This window comes from Urocitellus parryii, chromosome 9 (genome assembly GCF_045843805.1).
Source record: "Urocitellus parryii isolate mUroPar1 chromosome 9, mUroPar1.hap1, whole genome shotgun sequence".
In the NCBI taxonomy this organism is placed as follows: Eukaryota; Metazoa; Chordata; class Mammalia; order Rodentia; family Sciuridae; genus Urocitellus; species Urocitellus parryii.
Genome location: NC_135539.1, coordinates 35,003,233 through 35,026,005, shown reverse-complemented (window position 1 = coordinate 35,026,005; position 22,773 = coordinate 35,003,233). Strand labels below are relative to the sequence as shown.

Genomic DNA, 22,773 nt, shown 5'->3' with positions numbered 1-22,773 from the left:
GGGAAACAGGCACTTAAGAATATTAAACTCCAGGAATTCCTCACCAGGACTACGGCAAGACTGTCTGGAAGGCTGTATAACATTCTCATGCATTTTCTCTTCTACCAGTCCTCCGAACCACCTGCAAGGAGGGATTTTCTTGACCTGAAGAAACCTACACCAAGAACCTCTGAGAAGAGCAGAGGGAGCTCAGGATGCCTGGCTGAGGGTCCTTCCAGGCTGTCCCTGAACTTGCTCGGGTGTGTACTCTTATTTGGAGAAAGATCCACTGTGGTTGACTCAAGGTTCTCAGTTGGGATGGAGATAAAGGGCTCTGGTTCTGCCCCTATACAAAGGCACAGTATTAGGTCATGACCTACGCCTGCTGCACATGGGTCACATTATGTTCTGGGCAGAACACTTTGTTTCTGTTCCCTCACATGTGGGTAAGGCAATAATAGCTGTAACCTGGAAAAGTGTGAAGATTAGACACATTTATATATGAAACTCTCAGCTGACCACAGTGAGTGCTTGATGGGGAACATCAGTTCTCATTAGCACTACCAGCAACAACATGAGTGACAGCCACCTTTCACATACCCTCTATTCAAGAGGTTGATTCCACAAACCTGAACAGAACCCCACTGTACTGGAGGAGCAATCAGGTAACAAGCATGTGAGATGCATTTGGTTAAAGGTCATGGAAACATAAGAGGTGTTTAGTTGTGGATGTGGGAAAAGTTGCTTCCTTCCTTAAGACTGATGGGAGAACAGGCAGGGCTCTGGGGGTGTAGGTTGGCTCCATCCTTGTACCCCGAGAGATGAATGAGCTGAGAACATGGCAAAGAGTTAGGCGCAAGAGGGGAGCCTGAGGCTTGGCACACAGTGCAGCTCCTCCTTCCTCATGGCCGTGGTACACAGAGGAAAACAGGGCCTTTTTATATGCAGCTAGGCTTCTAGGTTTCCAGGCTGGGATGTGGAGGAAGAGCTGGGATGGAGACGAGCCAAGGAGGCTAAGTTCCTCGTGCTCCAGCTGCAGCCAGCTCTATCTGAAGGAGGGGAGATTGGGCTTGGGAGGGGTGCATACTGACAGCACAGGACAAGCTCACAAGGAACAGACTCCGGGCTGCAGATGGAAGGGACTGTCAGCTTAAGGCATGAGGACTCCATAGCTTGTCCTTTATGTGTCTGTGGTCAGCAGGATGACCCAGATGCTGAGTGAATGCTGCCAGGCTATACGTGGTGTCCCTGAGTGGGGAATGTTAGGCCCTTCTGGGAGCTTCTCTGGGCCTAGGAAACCAGCAACAGAGGACACTATTTCCTTGGAACCTTTCTAAGTCTTTTTGAAGTCGAGAAGGGAGGACAGGGAGGCTTGGGAAGTACCACACAGGATGGACCAAGCCACAGATAGCCAAGTCCAGAGAATCAGGCATGGGGAAGGAAGGGAACACTTAGACCTCTTTAAAGATCTCAGGTGGTCTGCTCCTCAGTTTCCCTAAATGTAAAAGGGATGGAAATAAAACCCATCTTGCCATGGTCTGGTGGAAGGTGCACCCAAGCTCCTGTTGGAGATGCTGCATGGAGGGGTGTGGGACTTGCAAAGTAAAGAATAAAGTTAATATTACAGACACTTCAAGGTCATGACTTCTCAGAGCCTGTTCTTTGCCCTAATTATGCTTCTTGTCATCTTTTATTAAATCACCAAAATTAAAAATCCATTTCAAGGGAGAAGCATAACCAATTCATGTGAAATCTCATACTGGCTACTACATGTGTGGCTCTCATGAAGAACCTCCCTTCTCAAGCTGTTAGAGTCTCATTATCAAAAGAAACCAGCAAGTTCTACAATGGTGAGCAGTGCTGAGACCTGTTCGGTATGCGTTTAAAAGTCTATGCTTAACGAGCAGTTTATCCTGTGGAAATCATGCAAAAAAGGAACATTTTCTTTTCAAAGGGAGAGTTTAAGATTGTCACTTATTGAAAAGTAATTGTTAGTATGTGGGGAACAAGGATATTTCTATTTTGGGGCAATTTAACATGATAAACTGAAGTCGTATCCCCTGCTGCAGCGTGTGCTCTCGTCTCTGAGATGTAAGCACTCTAAATATTTTATAGCTTCGCCTTCACAGAGTTGTCCTCAAGAAGCTGGCATTTGTAGAACAATGCAGCCACAGTGAGAAAAATATTTCCATTTAAAATTCATATTGCTCTTCTCTCGCCCTTTCTCCCCTCCCCTGCGCTCTCCCCTCCCCTGCGCCTGTGTTAGTAGAGCCAGAACCGGGAGAAGAGAAAGAGAGACCTGTTCAGCAGCCATTGAGAGCTAGCCAGGAGCAGCTGCCCCACACAGCACAGGACGGGCTGCTCTCTGATGAAAAGCCACACGGTGCTCATCTTCAGAAATGCAGAAGGACATGTACCCAGTTGCACAAACAGGTGAATGGAAGCCCAGGAGCCAGGTATCCTGGTGGGAGCATGTGCTTCTGTAGCTGAAGGAAGGGGGTTGAAGCATTTCCAGTACCATGTGACCTCAGTATTTAATGAGCAACTCCTACATGCCAGGTCTGAGCAATGGTTTATTAAAACCATTATTAAGCAGCACCTTGTTTTATCTTTGCAGCTTTGAATACATTTCTTGACCTTGGTTTCTAAGGCTCTGGTTTCATATGTGTACAGTGTGACAATGATAAATATCTCTCTCATGGAACTATTTAGAAAGTTTGCAAGATTGGCAGTAAACCTAACTCTCTGAGCTCTTAGCGGGAAGAGGAAAATACCCCCTCAAGGGGCCAGGTCTCAACAGGGAACGAACTGGCAGGTGCCAGAATACAAACACAGGTTTTGTTAATGAAGTTGCCTCTTCAGCCTGCCTCTCCAGTTTGCCTGGCATGGTGGGCAGCAGCAACCAAGGCATGGGGAAGAGGGAGAAGTTACCTGTTGAGTAATAAAAGAAGGATGATCCAAATCTGGGGAAGCAGAAAAATGGGGAAATTTCCAGTTAAAAAAATTTTGAATGATTTCCCTTCATCCAGGATGGATGTGGTCGCCAGCCCCAATCCCAACCGCTGGTAGATGAGGGTAGTTTCTTGTGTGTGCTGTGAGTCTTGGAAACCAAGCATTTGAGGGGAGTCCATGGGGCATGCTTTGCCTCCCCTCTGATTGGGAGGGAGGGGTGAGGTCTTCCTCCTCATTCTCTGGGAGTAAATATTAGTGTGCCCATTTTACAGATGAGGAAGCAAAAGCCCCAGCAAGGTCAAGGACTTCCTCAAGGTCACAGGCCTTGTTACTAAATTCTCCTGCACTCAGCAGTCTGTTCCCAGCTTGGCCCTCACTGTCTCCCTGGAGGGACGCAAACCCTGGCCTGGACATAGGCCTCATCATTCCTCCACATCACGGCTTTTTGTCCAAACACCACCCACACTCACCCATGGCTTGACATGCGATGACCACAGTTTCTTCCACTTCAGCTAGAATCTGACTTTCAGGCTCGGCAGTAAAATACGGTGGCTCTTTAAACAAGAAGAAAAAGAATCGATAGCCCCTAAGTAAAAGAAGGATATGTCAAGGAGCACAACAGCCTCAAATAGTTTGAGCTCTGTTTAAAAACTATTTCTAAAAACTTCGTCATTAGTCACCATCACACACACAAATCCAGGATTCAGTAAGCAGCAGCCAGAGGCAATTTATATTCTAAGGTTTCAGAAAGCAGATTACTACTCAGCGCGATGGCTACTTTTCAGTTTATGGGCTTGAATCATGGAATATCTTAATTCACATTTTAGAAGGACCATCCCAAGAGGTTCGTAAAGATTTATATTTACAGCACAGTATTTTATAGGCTAGTTTGCTTCAGTATCTCAACTAAACACCAACTTATGAAGCATGTCAAATAAAGTGTCATTGCAAGGCACCAGCCTGTCCCAGGGAGCACTGTGGCCTATTAACACGTTTATTAAAGTCTTAGCAGTTCTTTTGCCCCAAAATATAGATTTAATACATCAATGGAATGCAAAATAATAACAAAGAGAGAGAGAGAGAGAGAGAGAGAGAGAGAGAGAGAGAGAGAGAGAGAGAGAGAGAGAGAGAGAACAATGGAGGGGACTTTCACATCTCCGGCAGCAAAGGGACCCTCCACCACTGCATCCTTAGACTCCGCACTTGCCTGGGCAACAGAAATAGTGGTTGTATTAAACAATGTATTTCCTCAGAGAGTAAAATGAAATATTTTTCTCAGTTTATTCAGCAGAAATTCAACAGAAGCTTGGCCAAGTTTGGGAGTATTCAGATGGTAGTGATTTCATTATCCTGATAACAAAAGGCGGTGCATTCACTTTCTTCGTGATAATTAATATCTGGGGACTGTCTCCAGAGTGGCTTGTTCTCATCGTATCTGCGTGGAATGTGGATAATGTAGGTTGGCATGCCTCCTATATTGACTGTATCTTTAAAACAGGGTAGGACATAAAAGAGGAAACAGAAATAAAAATGTAGCATTTCAAAGAAATGATTAAGGAGAAAAAGCTGGAGGTTTCTGAATGGAGGCAAAGTTGGGTATCAATTCTGCAATTACCTGGACCACTCAAGTGGAAACAATCTGCCTGAATTACCCACTCTGGCTTCAGAGATGGCTGCAAATTCACTAGCTGGAATCAAATCATCTGCTTAGTTTTTGTTTGTAGTGACCAGGCCTAGAGAAGCTGCAGATTTAATACCTTCCTTCTCCAAGCACAATATCACAAACAGGATATAAACACTGATGCAATCAACCTATTTTATCTAGCTCTCCCCAGTTTTGCTTGTGCTTGTGTGTGTGGTGTATGTATATGTGTGTGTGTTTGAGAGAGAGAGTGCATGTGCACACGCAAGTTTAGTTTCATGCCCCATCACCACAAGTACAGGTTCATGCATCCACGCCACACTGAGACACAGGAAGCTGCTCTTCTATAACCATGCCCATCCCAAGCCCCCATCTCTACTCCTGGCAGCAACTGATCTGTTCTCTGTCATTTCAAGAATGTTATATAGATGGTCATATAGCTTGTCACCTTTGGAACTCACTTTTCTCACCCACAGCTCCCTTGAGATTCCTCCCAAATAATCTGTGCTTGATAATGCAAATCTGCACCTATAAACAGCCAGCACCTTCAGGACCACAGCACCTTTCCCCAGGTGCTGACTATGTAACAAGGACTCAGACTCTTCACTTCTGCCTGCAAGTGTTCCCTAGGTGGCTAAAAGCAGGACTAAAGATGTGGCATCTCTGCCTCCATTGTGCATTTGTCTCCTTTCTCTGAATCACCTTGGATTCCAGGAGCAACAGGTCTGATGGAGAAACATCTTGTGATGAGGTGAAGCTACTCCGCAGAAGCAGCCACTTTCTTGTCCTGGACAAGGCCCCGCCTGACCAAGCCTGAGAGCATGATGGACAGACCATACCTGCTTTGGCAGCTGTGAAAAACCTCCAGCTGTGCAAACCCTGATGCTTGCCTTCATTCCCTTCCTATAAAACCTCAAAGTCATTGTCAGTCCCTGGAAGACAGAGCCAAGGACGAGGGACTCCTTGACTCCCTGCTGCACAGATTTAAGTTCCCTTCCTGCCTTTTGCCACTACCTTTTCTGTTTGTTTTTTGGGGTGAGTGGCTGGGCCTGCTTATTTGATCTCCAGAGACAGGCCTCTGGTGACAATTTTACCCCTAATTTCTCCCAAGAGCCAGGGAGGCTAGAGCTGGAGACGAGGAGTCCACAGAGTAACCCAGGGGCTGAGGCCAGGCTGAGACTATCCCTTCCCAGGTGCCCTCACTCCTCCCCAGTCAGTCACCAGGTGAGTGGGCATGGTGCATAGGGCCACCAACAGGTGGGAGCTCCCTGCCCCCTGTACTCCTGAGCACCTTGCCAGGGCCCAGTCTGGAAGGGCAGTCTGCTGGTGCCAGGCAGCTGCAGCATTTCACATCCCACCCCCAGAGAGATGGCATGTTACAGCACAGCAGAGCAAGCTGGTTCCTTGTTCCTGGAAGCCTTCAGGTGGTGGAGCCAGCAGAGTGGGCAAACCTTGGGCCATACAGGCTCCGCAGTCCCTGATGCTTCTGCTCTTCATCATGTTATTACTTCCCCACTGTCTGCAGGCCACAACCTCTAACAACTGGCTCTTCACACTGCCTGGTCTCATCAGGTGCCTGGAAGGATTTTCTCCCCATCACTAGCTACTTGTTCACTCGCAGTCTGCTAGGAGAAGAAAAAGCAGGGGGATTCCAGGCCTATCAGCCATGGAGGCTGTGAGTTGAAGCGTGGAGATCAGCTATGGGCTAGCCCTCCAGGGCACAGAGCATTGCAAGCACTTAATCTTCAAAGGGCAAGAGAGTGAGCATGTGTCTTCACAAATCGGCAATACTCTTTCTAGAACAGGTGTGCTGCCAGCCCACACTGGACTTTTAAAAATTGATCACAAATGCAGCCAATAAAACTGGGGATTGAAACGGACATTTCTATCTCTTTTGAAGCAATGAGAAGACATCAAGAAAAGATTCTCATGCCCAGTGTTAAATCAAAGGTCATGGACCAGCTGTTCTTGGATATCTGCTAAGGCTGCCAGCCCACAATCTCAGACCTGGAGGTGGAGATTCCCCTCAGGCAGCCCCCACCAAGGGCCTCTATCAAATCCCCCACTCTCCAGAATGCCAGGGTGATAGAGTGCAGTTCTGGCCTTATTGAGGCAGCCACAGTAGAGATGGTCACGGGCACCAAGGGGGCACCAAGGATTCTTCATCTTTTTCTGATCTTGGTGCTAGATAGTGGCTTCTGAATACAATTCAGGGTTTGTCCTAAGCAGGGATTTTCACAAGGCCTGAAGACATTCCCCATACTATTTTCCCTCCAAAGTCCACCTCAGTGAGTAGCAGGTAGGTCCCAGAGTGTGGCCACAGCAGTTGTCACTATCTACACTCAGGAGCCTTCGTCCACTGCAGTGGGCAGAATGGTTCCCATGGACATCCACTCCCAAATCCCTGGGCCTCTGAGTATGACTTGAAGATGGGCTCAAGGTTACCAACCTAAAGTCAGTGAACAGGAGACTCTTGGCTTAGCTAAGTGGGCCTGGTCTAACCATGTGGGCCATCAAGAGTGGAGAACTTTTTCCACCCAGAAATAGGAGAGGCAGAAGGGAGGGTAGAGATTCTAAGCGGGATGGGGGAAAGGCAGGGAGGTGGCACTTTTGCATTGGGACATGAACATGTAAGAGGGGCTCCGCTTCAGCTCTAGAAGCCTGTGGAATAAAGCTGCAGAATGACTTCTCAAGTGTGATCTTGGTATCAGCCAAGAGATGCTACAAGTAATGACATTTTAAGGTATTTGAAATTTCTGAATGATTTGTGTTCAAACAATCAGAACAGATTTGAGATGTATGAAGATGGCTCTGTGGTAGTTACTCTCCCACTCCCAGTTTCTGAGGGGCATGAAAGAGCCAGGGTGCTGGGGTGCAAACACCTACATGGGCAGGCAAGCTGTGAATGACAGTGCTTGGGATGTGATGAGCAGGAAATGCTGACTGCCTATCTGCAGGGGAGTCAGGTGCAACCACAGTTCCTCAGATGTCCAAAGGTTGCTCCTAGGCCCAGCACCCCTCACCTGCCACAGTGGCACAGTTGGTTCCAGTGGCTGGAGGACTCCACCAGGAAGGAGATGGAGGTGATGGAAGTGACCCAGTGGAAGTGGTGCCTTGGGGCTGGGGACATGCTGCCCCTGCCCTGGGGTGGTCAGGGAACAGAATGGCCTCATGGAGTGTATCAAGTAGTGTGGTGTGTCACCCTGAGGGCACAGGGTGGGGGTTAGGAGAAAAGGGCCTGCTGAGAGACAGCAGCACAGCTGAGCCCCAGTGTGGCAGAGGGGACAGACCGCCAGGCCATAGAGCCTACTGACTGTAGCGAGTGGGTGCCAGGGATCTTCCAGCAGCACCAGGCTGTCTGATCAGAGCTCAGGGCTCCTGTTTAAACCACAGAAATTGAGCAATACGGCAGGGAAGCTGACAGGTGGAGTAAACAGTGCAACCAGGCTGTCTGGTCTCATCAGTGTGAAATAAAAGTAATTGGGAGCCAATTTGTTTCTGCTTTCTTTCATCTGCATGTTTACATCAATAGCTCTTTCCCCAGTTCCACGGTGACAGCCGTGGGAGATTGGACATGTATTTTGAGGACCTTCCAAGGTGGCTGGATGTGGGGCAATAATCCCACCAAGTCCTCAGAACCTCAGAGACACTCTTCAGGGCTCTTCCAGTGTGAACCAACCACAAAAATCCCCCATCACAGTGAGTCCTTATGAATAAAAGAGGATGTAAATCAGCATTGTGAAGAAGTGAAGTGTGCTCATGTGCCTTTAAAAGTCAGAGCACAGAGAGACGTTAACTGTAGAACACAAAAGCATTCTGCTTTGGAGTTCCGATATAAATGCAAGACCTAAGTTCTTATGATAGATTTAAATATTTTAAAAAGGAATTATGATTGAAACAAACATTCTAGTTTACAGGGAGATAAATTTCCTCTCTTGTTTAAATTACCTTAAAATGTTTTAACACAATATAGTCCTGTCTACAAGAGATTTACACATCACAAATTTTAATTTTGGTTCAATCTATAATGCGCTGTGTTCATATAGCTGTAGATCAACCTTGATGAAAGTCTTTGCAGAGAACGAGACGTGATATTTACATTACAGCCCCGGCACCACAAGGAATGGAGATAGGCAGCAGCGGAGCAGCTTGGATCCCCAGTGGAACAGGCAGCGATCTGGGACCCAAGCCTGCTTCTTGGGTAGGCACTATCCTGACACTTCTTTCAGGGGGGCTAACAGGTTTACCCTGCAATGTGTTTAGCAGAGCCAAACTGGGGGCACAAATCCCTACATTTTGTGTAGTACCCTTGACATCCTCTTGCTAATTTCAGAGGGAGCTACGATTTTTGGGGGTTTCCTTGGTTTGCAATCACAAGCTACAAGATGTATTATTGGAGGAGCTACTGATATCCAAAGGCTTCCTTCCTATCCTGCCTCTCCAGTTCTCAATTCCTCTTACTCACAGGAGGGAGAGATGGAGCAGAGATGCTCCTGTCTGGAGCTGACCTCTCACACGCTCTGATCAGCAGTGGCTACCACCAGGAAGGATGGGTACCAGAACAGGAATCACAGCCACTTAAGCAAATGAAGGACTGACTGGATCTGGAAAAGTCGAAGAAATGAAGGCACTTGCCTCACAATTTAATGTAATCTTTTCATAATCTGACAATAAATCTAAGATTTTCTCAGCCTGTACAAGACACTTTCTAACCACTGTTAACTTCCAGCATTTAGAGCTAGGCAACTCAGAGGCACTTAATCTGACCTCTCATTCTCCTTGGTTCTAGGTTGACACCCCATTTTTATGACACATCTGTACTCCTACCTTCTAGTGAAACCAAAGATAGCATCCAATAGTGAGTCAAAAACTTAACAACAGTAATAGAATGACTTTTGAACATCATCATAATAGCCCAAAAGAGTTACGGAGAAGCATGGGGCAGAAAGGCCAGACAAGGCAGGCGATTTCCAGGACGAGGACCTTGCCCTTCAATCCCAAGCTTTATGATCTGACGTGCTCAGAAGGACATTTCCTGGAAGTATCAGACACATCCACACTTTTGGTTTAATAGATTCATCTTCTTGGAAAAGAAGAACAGGATGAATTTGAAAGATAAACACAACCTCACATGCATTTTATGATTCAAAAATAAAGTCGGTGAAATACAGGGTTGCCATTTCATGTACAGGGAAGTGTCAGTGTGGAGTTCTATCTCAGGACGTTGATGGCGCCACTTATTGGTTTGAGCCTTACCTATGATGGAAAGGAAGGCTTTTGCCCTGGCTGGCTCGAAAGCACTCCCCTGCAGCGTCGCCTCACAGACATAGAGCCCCGTGTCTGCGGAAGTGGGGTTGCTGATGGTGAGGCGCCTCCCGAAGCTGTGGAGCCCGCTGGTGAGTCTCACTCCGTTTCTCTTCCAGTGCACGCTCAGCTCTTCCACAGGCCTGTGAGAGCAAGGGCATCGGTGACAATGATTGTGAATCATGTAGATGGCAATAATAATAATTTCAGGCATTCAGCACGAGCCCGACAAAGTTAATTCTACCAGGAACCCTGGCGGGTTGAACAATGGACATTTAAAAATCAATCCAGATACAGCTCTACTCCCTTACGGCACACATCAACGATACATTCTGCTCAAGGGCTATTGAGCAAGGATAGCTAATTGCAGCAGCAATGGACCATAAGTGCTAATGATCCCATTTGCTCAGGAAAAGAATGTTTAAAATAAATACTACTAGGGGATACTACAGCTACATGGGAGGTGTGACCACCCGAACTTGATTCTGGAGTGACCACGAACCAGGCAGAGAACGCTTATGATTACAGTAGGGGAGAGAAATGAACTCTTCTTTGATGCCTAGGGGCCCTGCTCTTTTTTTCTCCAGCTAGCATGGTAGAAGCAGGCTCCACCATCACCCATAGCTAAAATGAAAAGCAGCCCTTATTGCAGGAGGTTTGGGGAACATTAGGGCCTGCCTCTGCTGAAAGTAGAGGGCATATGTCCCTCTTCCCATCGTGGTCTCGTCTCAGGGAGTATTTATTAGTATAGGCTCAATATCCCATATCTGAAATGCTGAGGACTGGAAATGCTTTTGTATTTCATGTTTTTTTCTTTGATTTTGGAATAGTTGCACATATATAATGAGATATCTTGGGGATGGAAACCAAGCCTAAAACATGAAATTAGTTGATGTTTTTTTTTTTTTACAGCCAGAGGGGATTGCATACAATATTTTAAGGACACCTGCGTTTTTTTTAAAATTTTTTTTTAGTTGTAGATGGACACAATACCTATATTTTATTTATTTATTTTTATGTAGTGCTGAGGATCAAACCCGTGCCTCACACATGCTAGTGAAGTGCTCTACCACTAAGCCACAACCTCAGCCACAGCACCTGTGTTTTGACTGTGATCCACCAAATAAAGTCAGGGGTGGAATTTCCCACTTAGGGTACCATGTCAATACTCAAAAAGTTTCAGATTTTGGATTTTTGGATGAGGAATACTTAAACTGTGTGTCTGTATCCAGAGCACACCGTACCTGGCATTGGCTATGCACTCCAGGGTCGTCTCACTGGATCCTGCCACCACACTCCTGTTGCCTGGGGCAACCACAATAACAGGGGCCACAGCTTCAGGTGTGCCAATATCTCCTGTGTCAGAGAAAGAGATACCGTCCATGGAACTTCTCTCTGAATGGAAGAGGGGATGACTAGAACAGCAGATGAAGGGTCCTGTCAGATACACCGAGAGGAAATCCAGAATTCCATAACCTACCTGTCAGACCACAGGCGCCCCCTCTACACACATCCAGCCTCTGCTGGAAGCCCAGCAGTGACTAGGAGACACGCACCGGAGAGCTCATGCTGTGCTCTGTGCATAGGGCTGCGATGAGGCTTTTAACTACTCAGCATTTTGCAAAATGCTTTCTGGCTGTATTTTATTTTTTTCATTGATTTAAGACTTTGTCCATTGAGTCACCTATATACCCACTATTTTCAAATTCAGTCAATTGCACAAATACGCCATGTGTCAGGCACTCCGCTAGGCACAGAGGTCAATAGAAAGCAGCTGAATGTGACTCCCTGAGCAAACACATTCAATTAACAGTGTTCAGTTCCTTCACTGCAGTTTCAATCCCTTTTTCTTTTCTGCAAAGTAAATATCCTGAATCCATCTCAGTTTTGTGAGTATCAAACTATAAATAATTTAGCTCATACTTTGGTGACAAGGGAGAGAAAACTAGGATGCATTTCTGCCACTTTTCTCTAAAACACATTTAGCATCAAAATTAAACTACCCACAGCACACTTTACTACTGTTTATTTAGGGAAAATGAAGACCAAACAACATTTATAGAATAGGAATTTCAATAAAGGGTGGAGATGTAAGAGACTGGAAATAAAAACAAATTTAAACGACTGCAAATGCAAAATGCCTCTTGTAGCTCTTCATGCTGAAGAGCTTGCCATCTGAGCAGCGAAGAACTCTGGCCAAGGAAAGGTTGTGGCCTCTCGGCTGGTGGGCACTCAGCCATCCACAGGGACAACAAGGAAGAGGGAAGGCCTCCTTCCCATAACTCAGTGTCTGGCATTCACTATCTAAGCAGGATGTGATTTTTCTATTAAATGTGCATATGAATTTTAAAAAAAGGAGGAGGAGAAAGAGGAGGGGGGAGGGTTGGGGGAGGGGTAAGCAGAGGGAGAGGGAGGGGAGGAGGAGAAAAGCTTATGCCAGCAGTCAGCAAATTAATTTTCTTAAACCTTCACATTGATTACATGATGGGAGACCCATTCTTAGGGATTTTAAGGCTTTCCCAAACTCTGGGCCTCTGGGAACCCGCCTGGTAACATTCTCCCTTTAGAAACTTCACAGATTGTGGGGCTGGGTGCAGATTTCTGAGGGAATGCTGGAGTACAGACACATTCACTAAGGCCAGAGTATAAACTGTCAATCTGAGGAACAACCCTCTGGTCACCTGTGAAAGTCACAGATGAGGAGGAACGACCCGAGGAGCTAATATTTGCAAATAGTTATGAGAAGTGAAGGGCAGTGGCAGAGGAAGCTGAAAGGTCACTGAGAGAGGTGCTAACTTGGCATTAATCACCATGCAGCCATGGTGACAGACAGGAAGCCCACGCTTAGCACTCATCACTGCCTAGAGAAGATGGTCCCCTGGCTCCTGGCTCCTGGCCCCTGGCTCCTCTCTGGCACAGGCCAAAGAGACTAAGTGTTGGACAGGAATGCCCCAAGTCTGAGCTCACAACCCTCTGGGACAGGCACAATAGAGGCTTTGCTCCAGCCAGCCACAGAGAGAAGGATGAAGCAGTCCTTAGTTCGGGTTCCTACAAAACTGTAACTTTTATTCATATCATTTAAAGCACACACAAATATACTGCTGCAGCACACCTGCCAGACAGAGGCATAGGGTGAGCTGAGTGGCTTCTCTATTCAGAGTGAGTAGATGTCAATCTGCCTCTAAGCCAGCCCTTGGACCCCCAACTCCTGGCTTCCACAAAGGATACTGGTGGGAGAAACAGAAGGTGCAAGAGATGCTGAAGCAAAGGTAACAGGGCCTAAAAGAGTAACTGCAAGGTGCCCACAAGGTCACAGTGAGGTGAAGTGGCTCCATGAGCATGACCACAGCAAAATCAAAGCAAGAGTCCCCTGATGCAAAGCTGTGCATTTTTTTATGGCAATTGTGCCAAAACATTGCAGAAAATTTTTACATAGGTGATGAATCCAGACATCCTGATTAGCAAGAATAGTGCTCATTACAGTATATGATTCTAGTATATGTTCTTCTTTTTAAAAGTTGTTTTAAAATTTCAATCAATCCCCAGAACCAAAAAGTAAATTTTAAACTAAGAATAAATTTTAAAGTCATATGTACACATGGATTAAAAAGAACAGTAACGATACTTAAAATAAAATGGAACAATCTCTCATACCACCCAAAAGCAATCTCTTCTAAATCTTTTCATGCTTTAGTTTAGTTTAAATTTAATGTATTTATGGCTACTTTTTGATTCAGCAATTTCAGGCATTGTTTACTGACCATCTGCTGTGATGAATAAAATTGTGCCTACACTACTTCACGCATCCTCTCAAACAGAATTTTTGGTTCTTCTGTTATTTACTTGGAATTATACATATCTCCTAAAATGTATAGATGTATGTGTGCACACTCACATTATACACACATACACATCTTTTAAAAAAGGAAGGCGATTAGAAATCCCAGGAAAAGAAAAGGTCCACATAAGAAAGAAACAATCTTTGAATATGACCTCACTGTGCAGTGGATGATCTTTAAATAATACATATAATATTAATACTATATATTCATTTAAATATAGTTAATATTTATTCTATTATTAATAATCTACAGTCAGAGTTGAAGATGCAATTATGATTCTGAAATAGAATATAAATGTTATTAACCCTGATGTTGTGAAAGTAAGGAAGATAGAGCAACGTGGAAGAGCAGAAGATAATTGAAGGGAAGGGTGGCTTCACATCACACACAGGAAGTAAGAAGTTACTGTTTCCAGGAGCCCAGGAAATAGAGGGGGGTGTGTGTACACATATATCCATATATACGTATTACCTTTGTAACTTTAAAGTACAATCTCTTGCTCTATGTATTTTCTTTCTTTCTTTCTTTCTTTCAGTATACAGTTAAAAAGGTGAATAATGGAAGAACTAAAAATTTCATTTTAACTCTGTCGAAATGGCGTACAAAGTGGTATGAGCTAAAAACACATCATCACAGCAGTCAATAGATAATGTCTGAAATGGTACATCGAGAAATAGCAAGAGATACATAAACTTAAAACATGGTATTAAATGCTTAAATAAAGGGTTAAATTGAGAAGAAAATGCCTTTGGCTTGAGAGTAGGGAGTTGCTGCATTTCATCTTAAGACTTTCGTACTGTCCTCTTCCGTCCATGTGCAAGCCTTCTACTGCGTTTCCTTTACAGCAGACTGACCCTGTTCCTGTTAGTGTGGACCTGTCATCCCGAGACTACTCCTTGCTGCATTCTTGGGAATAGTCATTGTTCCCTGTAGCTCATGTTCCCCTTTTGACTTTTGTCCTCATTTTTCTGGAGCATCTTCAAGTATCTTCCTAAGAAAAGAATGTGTGGAAAAGGTAAGCTTGCAAAGTCCTTGAATGACTGAAAGTGGCTTTAATCTATTTCCACATGACTGTTTGCCTGGACATACTCCAAATACAAAAAGTGATTGCCTTAGAATTTTGAAGACACCTTCCACTGTTTTCTAGTGTCCAATATTATAGAGGAAAAGTCTGATATAAGTTCAGTTCTCATTATTTATAGGTGATCTTTCTTTTGCTTGTTTTTATTTCTCTCCTGCAACTTTTGGGATATTCTCTATGTATTTAAAATTTTTATGATCTTTTTTGTTCTGCTGTGTGAGGTACTTGATAGGGCCTTTTGTTTTGGAGATGCACCTTCTTTTGCATTATTTCCAACATTATTTTCTTACTAGTTTTCTGTTTCTAGAGCTCTTATTGGTTGGATTTTAGGCTTTCCAATTGATTCAATATGCTTGCTTTTTAAAATTTTTCCAGTTTTGGAGAGATCCTCAACTGTACCTCCCAACTGATCTTTTGAATTTTTATTTCATCAACCATACTGTAATCACCAAGAGTGGCTTCCCCTCATGATTGTTCAGGTTTTATAGCATCCTGTTCTTATGCAATATATTTTATGTAATATATCTTTTATGCAATATATTTCCAAATTATATCTTTCACAATAGTGTCTTTCTTCAAATGATCCTTATATGACTTTTCATACTTAAAAATGATAAGAAGTTAATGGAAAGATAAACATTTGGCTTGTCACTGACAGCTACAATCAGGTAGGACATTGATTACTATTGTGAAGGGCCCCTAAATCACAGAGTATAGAAGTCTTTTTTCTGGGACCATTCATTCTCAGCCAAGTGAATCCTTACCTACTTGTCAGCCTGTCTGTCCACTGTCCAGTAATTTTAGTTGTTGAGTATTCTCAACAGTATTGAGTGACAGGAATAGGAAATAGGTTGCTCCATGTGCAAATTTTTATTAGCCAAGCTCTTACTTCTAGCTCTGTGTCATAACCAGATCTTCTATGATCAAGTCTGCCCCATGAATCTCCATGCTGTAATCTCCCCCTTGGTCAGAATTCCTCCCTCTGAAATCTGCTTTCCAGTTGTTTGTCTTCATCCCTCACTCAGTGATGGCTACTCTTAACCTTTTTTATCCTGAAGGATCTCACTCTTTTGTTCCTTTACTGCTTTTTAGTGAGTGTTTATTCCTTTTTTAAGCAAGAAGATGAAAATACATGCATTTGCTGGCTTTTTTACCAGAATTTTTTCCACATTCAATTTTTAGAAAAAAGATACAAAGATGAGTATCTAGGCATTTCTTAAAAAAATAAAATAACCTCTTTATTTCTGTTAGCCCCATATATCTAAGATTCAACAAAACACTCAACAAATACTAAGTGATTGTTTCACAAATATTCTACATAAATGAGCTGCCATCCCCCACCCCATCTCTCTATCAGTGTTCTACCTTAGCAAGTAGTTTTGAAAATGCCATGTGACAATTGTGTTAGTCAGCTTTGTCACTGTGACCAAAATACCTGACAAGGACAATTTATAGGAGGAAAAGTTTATTTGGGGTCCACAGTTTCAGATTTTCAGTCCATGGCCGGCTTACTCCACTGCTCTGGGCCTAAGAGCTGCTCAGGCAGAGGTAGAATATCATGGTGGAGTATTGCTCACCTCATAGCAGACAGGAATGGGAGAGAGAAAGGGGAAGGGGCCACAGGGAAGCCACTCTTGCAGGACATGCTCCAGTGACCCATCTCCTCCAGCCATGCTCCACCTACCTACAGTTATTACCTAGTAGTCCTTTCAAACTAAGATGGTCTGATTAGGGCTGGGGTTGTGGCTCAGGTGGTAGAGCACTTTCCCTACACATGTGAGGCACTGGTTTCCATCCTCAGCACCACATAAAAAAATAAAATAGGTATTGTGTCCATCTACAACTAAAAATAAAACATTAAAAAAATACAAGGGTCTCAGGTTGTGGCTCAATGGTAGAGTGTTCACCTCACATATGGAGGGCACTGGTTCAATCCTCAGCACCATATAAAAATAAAATAAACATATTGTGTCTATCTATAACTAAAAATTTTTTTAAAAAGATGGACTGATTAGGTCACAGCTTTTGCAATCCAATCATTTCACCTCTGAACAGTCCTGCATTAACCCAGGTACTTTCTGGGCACACTTCATATCCAAACAATAACACCAATCTATGAAGACTTATTTCCTAGAAGAATGTAAACAAAAATGAAAGGAGAAAATTTGTTTTAGCAATCTCTTAGAGAGCCAAAAATAGTCTGCTAATGATTACTTACATATGCTGCCCACTTCAACAGCCCAGTAAGTTGGCTATTATCTCCTTGTATAGATGGGAAAACTGAGGCCCAAGTCATATGGTTTCATAGGTAAAATAAGGCTTTAAATCAATAAATATCTTCATCCATAATCTTTTTTTTTTTTCAACATAATGCTGAGTCCTTCTAATGAAGACTTGGGTTATGCTCAGTTAACCAAACATGAAATTAACTAGCGTGCTCCTTCCTCCATGCATTTCCTTAGCTGAGGCTTTTCAGCAGCTTTCCCAGCTGAACTCCTTCCGGGCTGGCCAAGGCTGGAGGTGAAGTTGTTGAATCAAGAGGAGTCTTGCAGGAGCCGGCATCAGACGGACACTAGGCAGTGTCATAAGCAGATGGACAGACACTTGAGGTGAAGCCTCTTTGCAGTTGTAGGAATAAATTCAGGGGAGTAGACCCTGGTCTCAGGCAGCATCCCCTGCATGAACCTCTGCTCCCCGAAAAGGCCATGGGAGAGGTCACGCAGCTTGCATTTGACTAAAAAGGGCACTTAAGAATAGCAAGTCTCTCCAACAGAGAATTTAAAAAAAAATTTTTTTAAAATGTCCTAAGGTAACCTGAACTGTTAAGCTGTGGAATTATTGCAGATAAAGTAGGATGAATGCAAAACACTGCAGGCAGGCAGAGAGCTGGAGGTGGGAGAATAAGCATATGGCCCACAGCCAGTCATGGAGGCTCAGCATTAGGAACAAGAAGAGCAGTGGGACTGATGAACTCGGACCTTGAAGACAGCAAGGAAAGAGAGCCAGCCATGGGGTTCTCTGGGCACAGCACATCCCAGGCAGAGGAATAGCCAGTGTAGGACGATGAGGCAGAAATGTGCTTGCTGTGTTGGGGGTGTAGCCAGTAAGGCTGGAACAGAGCAGGAGAAGGGGCAGTGGATGACAGTGGGATCTGCTCAGGCAGGGCCCTGGAGACCAGCTTTATTCTCAGTGAGGTGGGGAAGCCACTGGATTTAGGACAAAGTAGTGATGTGATCTGAAGAGCAGAATTCTAGAGACTGTAGGGAAGTAATTCTAGTGGCAAAGATGGCTAAGGAGGACAGCCAGGTGGGCACAGGAGCCTGTGTCAGACACAGGGCCATCTAGGCTGGGGATGGGGTGGGTAATCATGGCATCTAGGTTTCTGACACTGTCAAGGCAGAGTCACATCATTTGCTTGATGGACCAGCCCTGGGGATAATTGAGGAACTGGAGCCAGAAGAGGAAAAGTTGGCATTTATGAGATGGAAAGTCTGAGAGAGGGCAGGAGAGTGGTCAGGTTGAGGGGTAAGTCGGGGATTGGAATTCAGATGTCATACACAAGATGCCCGTTAACCATGGGGTCAGCAGTACCCCTGGGTCCCTCCTGCTTCTCCTTCACCTCTCTTCATCCTCTCATCTTGTCCATACCATACCTTGTAAGGAAGCTGCTACCCTCCTAGGACTGACCGGGGTTTTGGTTTGTTGGGACAGTTCTCAGAGAGCTCTCCTTGACTCAAAGGCATGGCAGCCTGGGGTCCAGATGCCCCTGCTCCTATGCAGGCCCCCAGGGGCATCATGGCCCACATGGTGCCTGGAGTCCTCAATGGCTGGTAACAGAAGGGCATACAGTGGTCATTTCCAGAGCGCCACTAGCCAATCTTCCCGGCACTGTGCACCAGATCTTAAAGGATGCTGTATAGACTCCTCACTCCTGGTCCTCTCTAGACTGTGCTTCCCACTCTGCCTGAGTGGGGTCTGAGATTGTGCCAGAGGCCCTAGTGTAGGTGTGTAACTTGTTTTGGTCAATAACACCCTCCAAACCATAGCCCTCTTCACCCTGCCTGTGCCCCACTCTTGTTCTCATAACCCTGCACATCCTCCCACATTCCCATGACTCACTTGAGCATTTCTGTGAGATTAGCCTGTCCTGAGAGCATGCAGTGTGGACCTGGTGACATGCTCAGCCTGTCTGCCAGCCCCTTCTCTTTAGACATGTAGCAAGTGATGCTGGTGTGGCCAGGTCCTAGAGGCAGACCTCTGTCCCTTCCTGACCTCCACCTTTGGCCCTTCCCATTCTACACTGAACCTCCCTTCCAAGGACCCAGACAAAGTTTCCACCACCTGACAGCTGACAGGCACAGTTCTGAAGAAGAACATAGAATCCCATGTACCTGGACATGCCTTGGCTCCTGCTGCTTAGGGGCAAGGTATTTCTCTGAGCTCCTTTGTAAGGCAGGAATATGAAGGATGAGGATGTGTATGTCCATCACTCGCACATATATGTGTATGTGTATGATGTGTAGACAGCCTGGTTGGGCTCAGAACAGGAAACTTGTAGCCAGGGCTCTGAGATCAGGCCATTTCCGGGAGACTCTTGTTTCTTCAGAAAGTCTATGCCTGAGAGAAGTGGGGTTTCCCAGCACATTTGAGAAGAGCCTCTGTTTTGGTTTCCTCCAGTAAGCCCACCATTTGGGGTCCTGGTTCAGAGCCAAGTGATGCTGGCAAACATTTCAACATTATGTTGAAAAAAAAACTAAGGATGAAGATATTTATTGATTTAAAGCCTTATTTTACCCATGAAATCATATGACTTGGGCCTTAGTCTATAGCAGCCAACTCCATAGGTAGAGGCTGTGGGCTGTCACCTCACAATGCCAGGCTTCCCTGTGCCAGACCAGAGGTGATGAGGCCAAATGAGATGCTGAGTCTTTGCCTCAAGACACGAAACTCATGCAAAGTCTTCACATTCATATAGTGAGTGGTCTGTTTGCTCTTCGTACATGAAAGCGGATATAGTCAGTGAGAGGTGGCTTTCTTACAAGGAAAACTATAGTATGACAAGAGCCACCACAATTTTTTTTTTTTCCAGAACCAGGGATGGAGCCCAGGCTCTTGCTCACATGCTGAGTGAGCCTCTACCACTGAGCTAATCCCCAGCGCCAACCACCACAAATTCTAAGACTAAAAAGAACCTCCTTGTTGCCACTTCTTCATTTCTAAATCTATAGCACTTTTGATTTTGTAAAAACAGGATCCCATTGCAAAGCTAACAGGTAAGGGAGCCCATGGGAACATTTGAAACCTCAAAAATCTTCCAAAAATAACTGGTCTAATGCTTGTTGAAGCCAAAGAGAAAATTAGACTGAAAACAAACCCAGGAGGAAAAGACTCTACTTAAAAGCTTAGTCTTGAGTCATTAGTTTCTTGGCTTATTTTAAATCCTCTTCAATATCCCATAGTAACAATAGGTATTGATTGTATTGACCAGGTGAGAGAGAGAACAGTTATAAAAATGTCTAAAGTCCAGACAATGTCCATTGGGAAAAAATAAGAAGTGACCACTGTCTGGGTGCCCAGACCCCCAGCTCCTTTCACATAGCCTGTCTCACGGCCCCTCTCAAGGCAGGGCCATCACTTGTTGGTAGACCTGTCCATCTTTGGAATAAGGAGAGGCGGGTGTGTCATTCTACTTCGTAGTCAAATGCCTAGACAACAACAGTCCTTCTATCAGCACTTGTTGAATAAAGAATTATCTAGTTCAAATAATATGTGATTGATTATCAGAACAAGTACAAAAGCGTTGTTGTGGAGATTGAGGGGCACAGGGAAGGGCCATGGTGGGACGGGTAGGTGGGTGTGGTGTTGAGAACAATTCTTCCAGGGGAATTAGGAGAATCTTGTGCAAAAAAATGGATAGGTGCTCACAAGACAGGGAAAGAGAGGTATTTTAGGAATAAAAAAGAAGGTGGGGCTGGGTGTGGTGGTGCCTGCCTGTGATCCCAGCCACTGCAGAGGCTGGAGCAGGAAGATGGTGAGTTCAAGGCCAGCCCAGGCAACTTAGTGAGACCTTGTCTCAAAAAACAAAGTAAGATGTGGAAATTAGTTTGGCCCATCTGTAAAATGGGAAAATGCAGCACTTGATGGGTGAGGGCTCCTGGTGTCCATAGCTGGCCACTCTGGAGGGAGACTGTGCCAGGCTGAGGTGCTTCTCTCACCCAGAGGGAGAAGAGACTTGTAAAAGACTTCAGGTGACTGGGGGTGCGTCTGTGGGTAGTGTGGGGGATCAAATAGTACGGCAGGCTGGAAACAAGCTGACACAGGGTGGGGAGAATTCTGGAGCCCCCAGTCACCCAGATCAAGGGAGTTGCAAGGGGATGAAGAAAGAGGAGGGGGAAGGTCAGAGGTGAAGGGAGAGCAGAGGGCAAAGGGAGGCATCTGGCAGCCAACCTCCCTTTCAGCTTTAGGCTTGAGTGGCCCCAGGGATGGTGGAAACTCACACATCAAGGGGGAAATGCACTAGGATGGGCTGGTGGTGTTGGTGTGCTGGGGTGTAGGAGCACCGTCTTCCTGAAGCACCTGCCTGTGCTTCACTAGAGGTGCAATGGGAGGATTAAGGGGTGCTGACTGTGGAGACTGAAACCACAAGACTGTGAGGCCCCTTCTCAGGAGCATGGAGAATGAACATGGGAGACAGGCTTTGGGCAGCACCCAGGGAGTGCTGGCTTCTGAAGGGCAGGGAGAATGGGAAGTCAGGGCAAGGGGGCAGGAAGAGAAAGCTGGTACAAAAGCTGCAGATAGAGGCTGTCAGTTTTCCCCAAATGGACAGGAATTCCCGTACATAAAATGAAGGCTACACCTGCCCCATTTTTGAAGATGCATCTCTGGTTTACCTTGTAGGACAGTCACTTAGGAATGTCACAATCCTGACCTTCCCCAAGAACAGCTAGGCTTTATTGCATAGCCCTGAGCGTTAGAGAGCTGCATTGCTGTCTTTCAGTTCTGTAGCCAGAGTCTGCAACAGGCCAGCTCCTCCCAGGTGGGTCTCCACCTGCTTTCTGACAATGAAAAGGGCATTAATTGGCCAGTCTTTTCCTGTGCTTGACCTCCCCCATGCACAGCCAGGGGCACAGGTGCTCCTTGTGGATAGGGATGGAACCTGCCTTTAAAGACATTGCATTTAAAAAAAAAATCAGGTGGATTTTCTGCCTATCAATTACCTTTGAAACCACTTGGAGTTCATCTCTGGCACATTATTAAATGGCCTGCCAAGGGATTAAGTGCTTTCCTATCTGCAAAAGCATCTCAAAGCCACAGGTGTGTGGTCTTTTGCCACCCTGAGGAGCCATATCTTGATAACACCTACTATAACTCCAAATCCCCCAGAGTTCGTATTTTTTAATATAGACACAAGTGCATGTGTACGTGGACACACACACACACACACACACACACACACACACACACACACACACACCTCCAAGAAGCCACATAACCCGGACAATTTGGAGACTCACTTTGTTGTGCAAACTAAAATAAAAAGCATAGTTTCTCTCCTGATAGGAAAAATTCATGTTCAGCAAGTAGAAAATTCCTTTCACCTTTTGCTTTTCCCAGATTCACTTTTTAATGTGCACTCGCCCAGCTCCTGAGCAGATGAAGCCGGCTGGTAATCTTCTAGGTTAATAACATTAGCCATGTGTTGCTTATGGAGGTGTCTATGGAAACTTTTCTACTTTTTTAGAGGCTGTTTCCTCCCTAGTTCATCAGCCAGAACTCAGTCACGGATCTCACTGTGATGAAAGTGCAGTGAAGCATGCCGGGAAGGGGAGGGTGGCTGGGAGACAAACCCAATTCCCAAGGCTCTAGCTGCTCCCTAAAGTGGAGTGTGCACCAGCTGGCTCGATTTTTCTTGTTTGCTGTCCAACAGTAGGAGGGAAAGAAAAATGGGAGGAAATACAGCAGTATATCCCATT

At 45.2% G+C, this 22,773-nt stretch overlaps 1 protein-coding gene across 1 annotated transcript in view; it reads right to left on the bottom strand.

Annotated features, from left to right (window-relative positions):
* The window catches only part of Sdk1 (sidekick cell adhesion molecule 1), a 903,256-nt gene that overhangs the window by 224,580 nt on the left and 655,903 nt on the right, over nt 1–22,773 (bottom strand). Inside the window, exons 6-8 of the mRNA XM_077802503.1 lie at nt 11,122–11,233; nt 9,830–10,020; nt 3,402–3,485 (exon numbers count right to left, since the gene is read on the bottom strand). Coding sequence (XP_077658629.1) covers nt 3,402–3,485; nt 9,830–10,020; nt 11,122–11,233 — 387 coding nt within the window. The remainder of the gene's footprint in view (nt 1–3,401; nt 3,486–9,829; nt 10,021–11,121; nt 11,234–22,773) is intronic.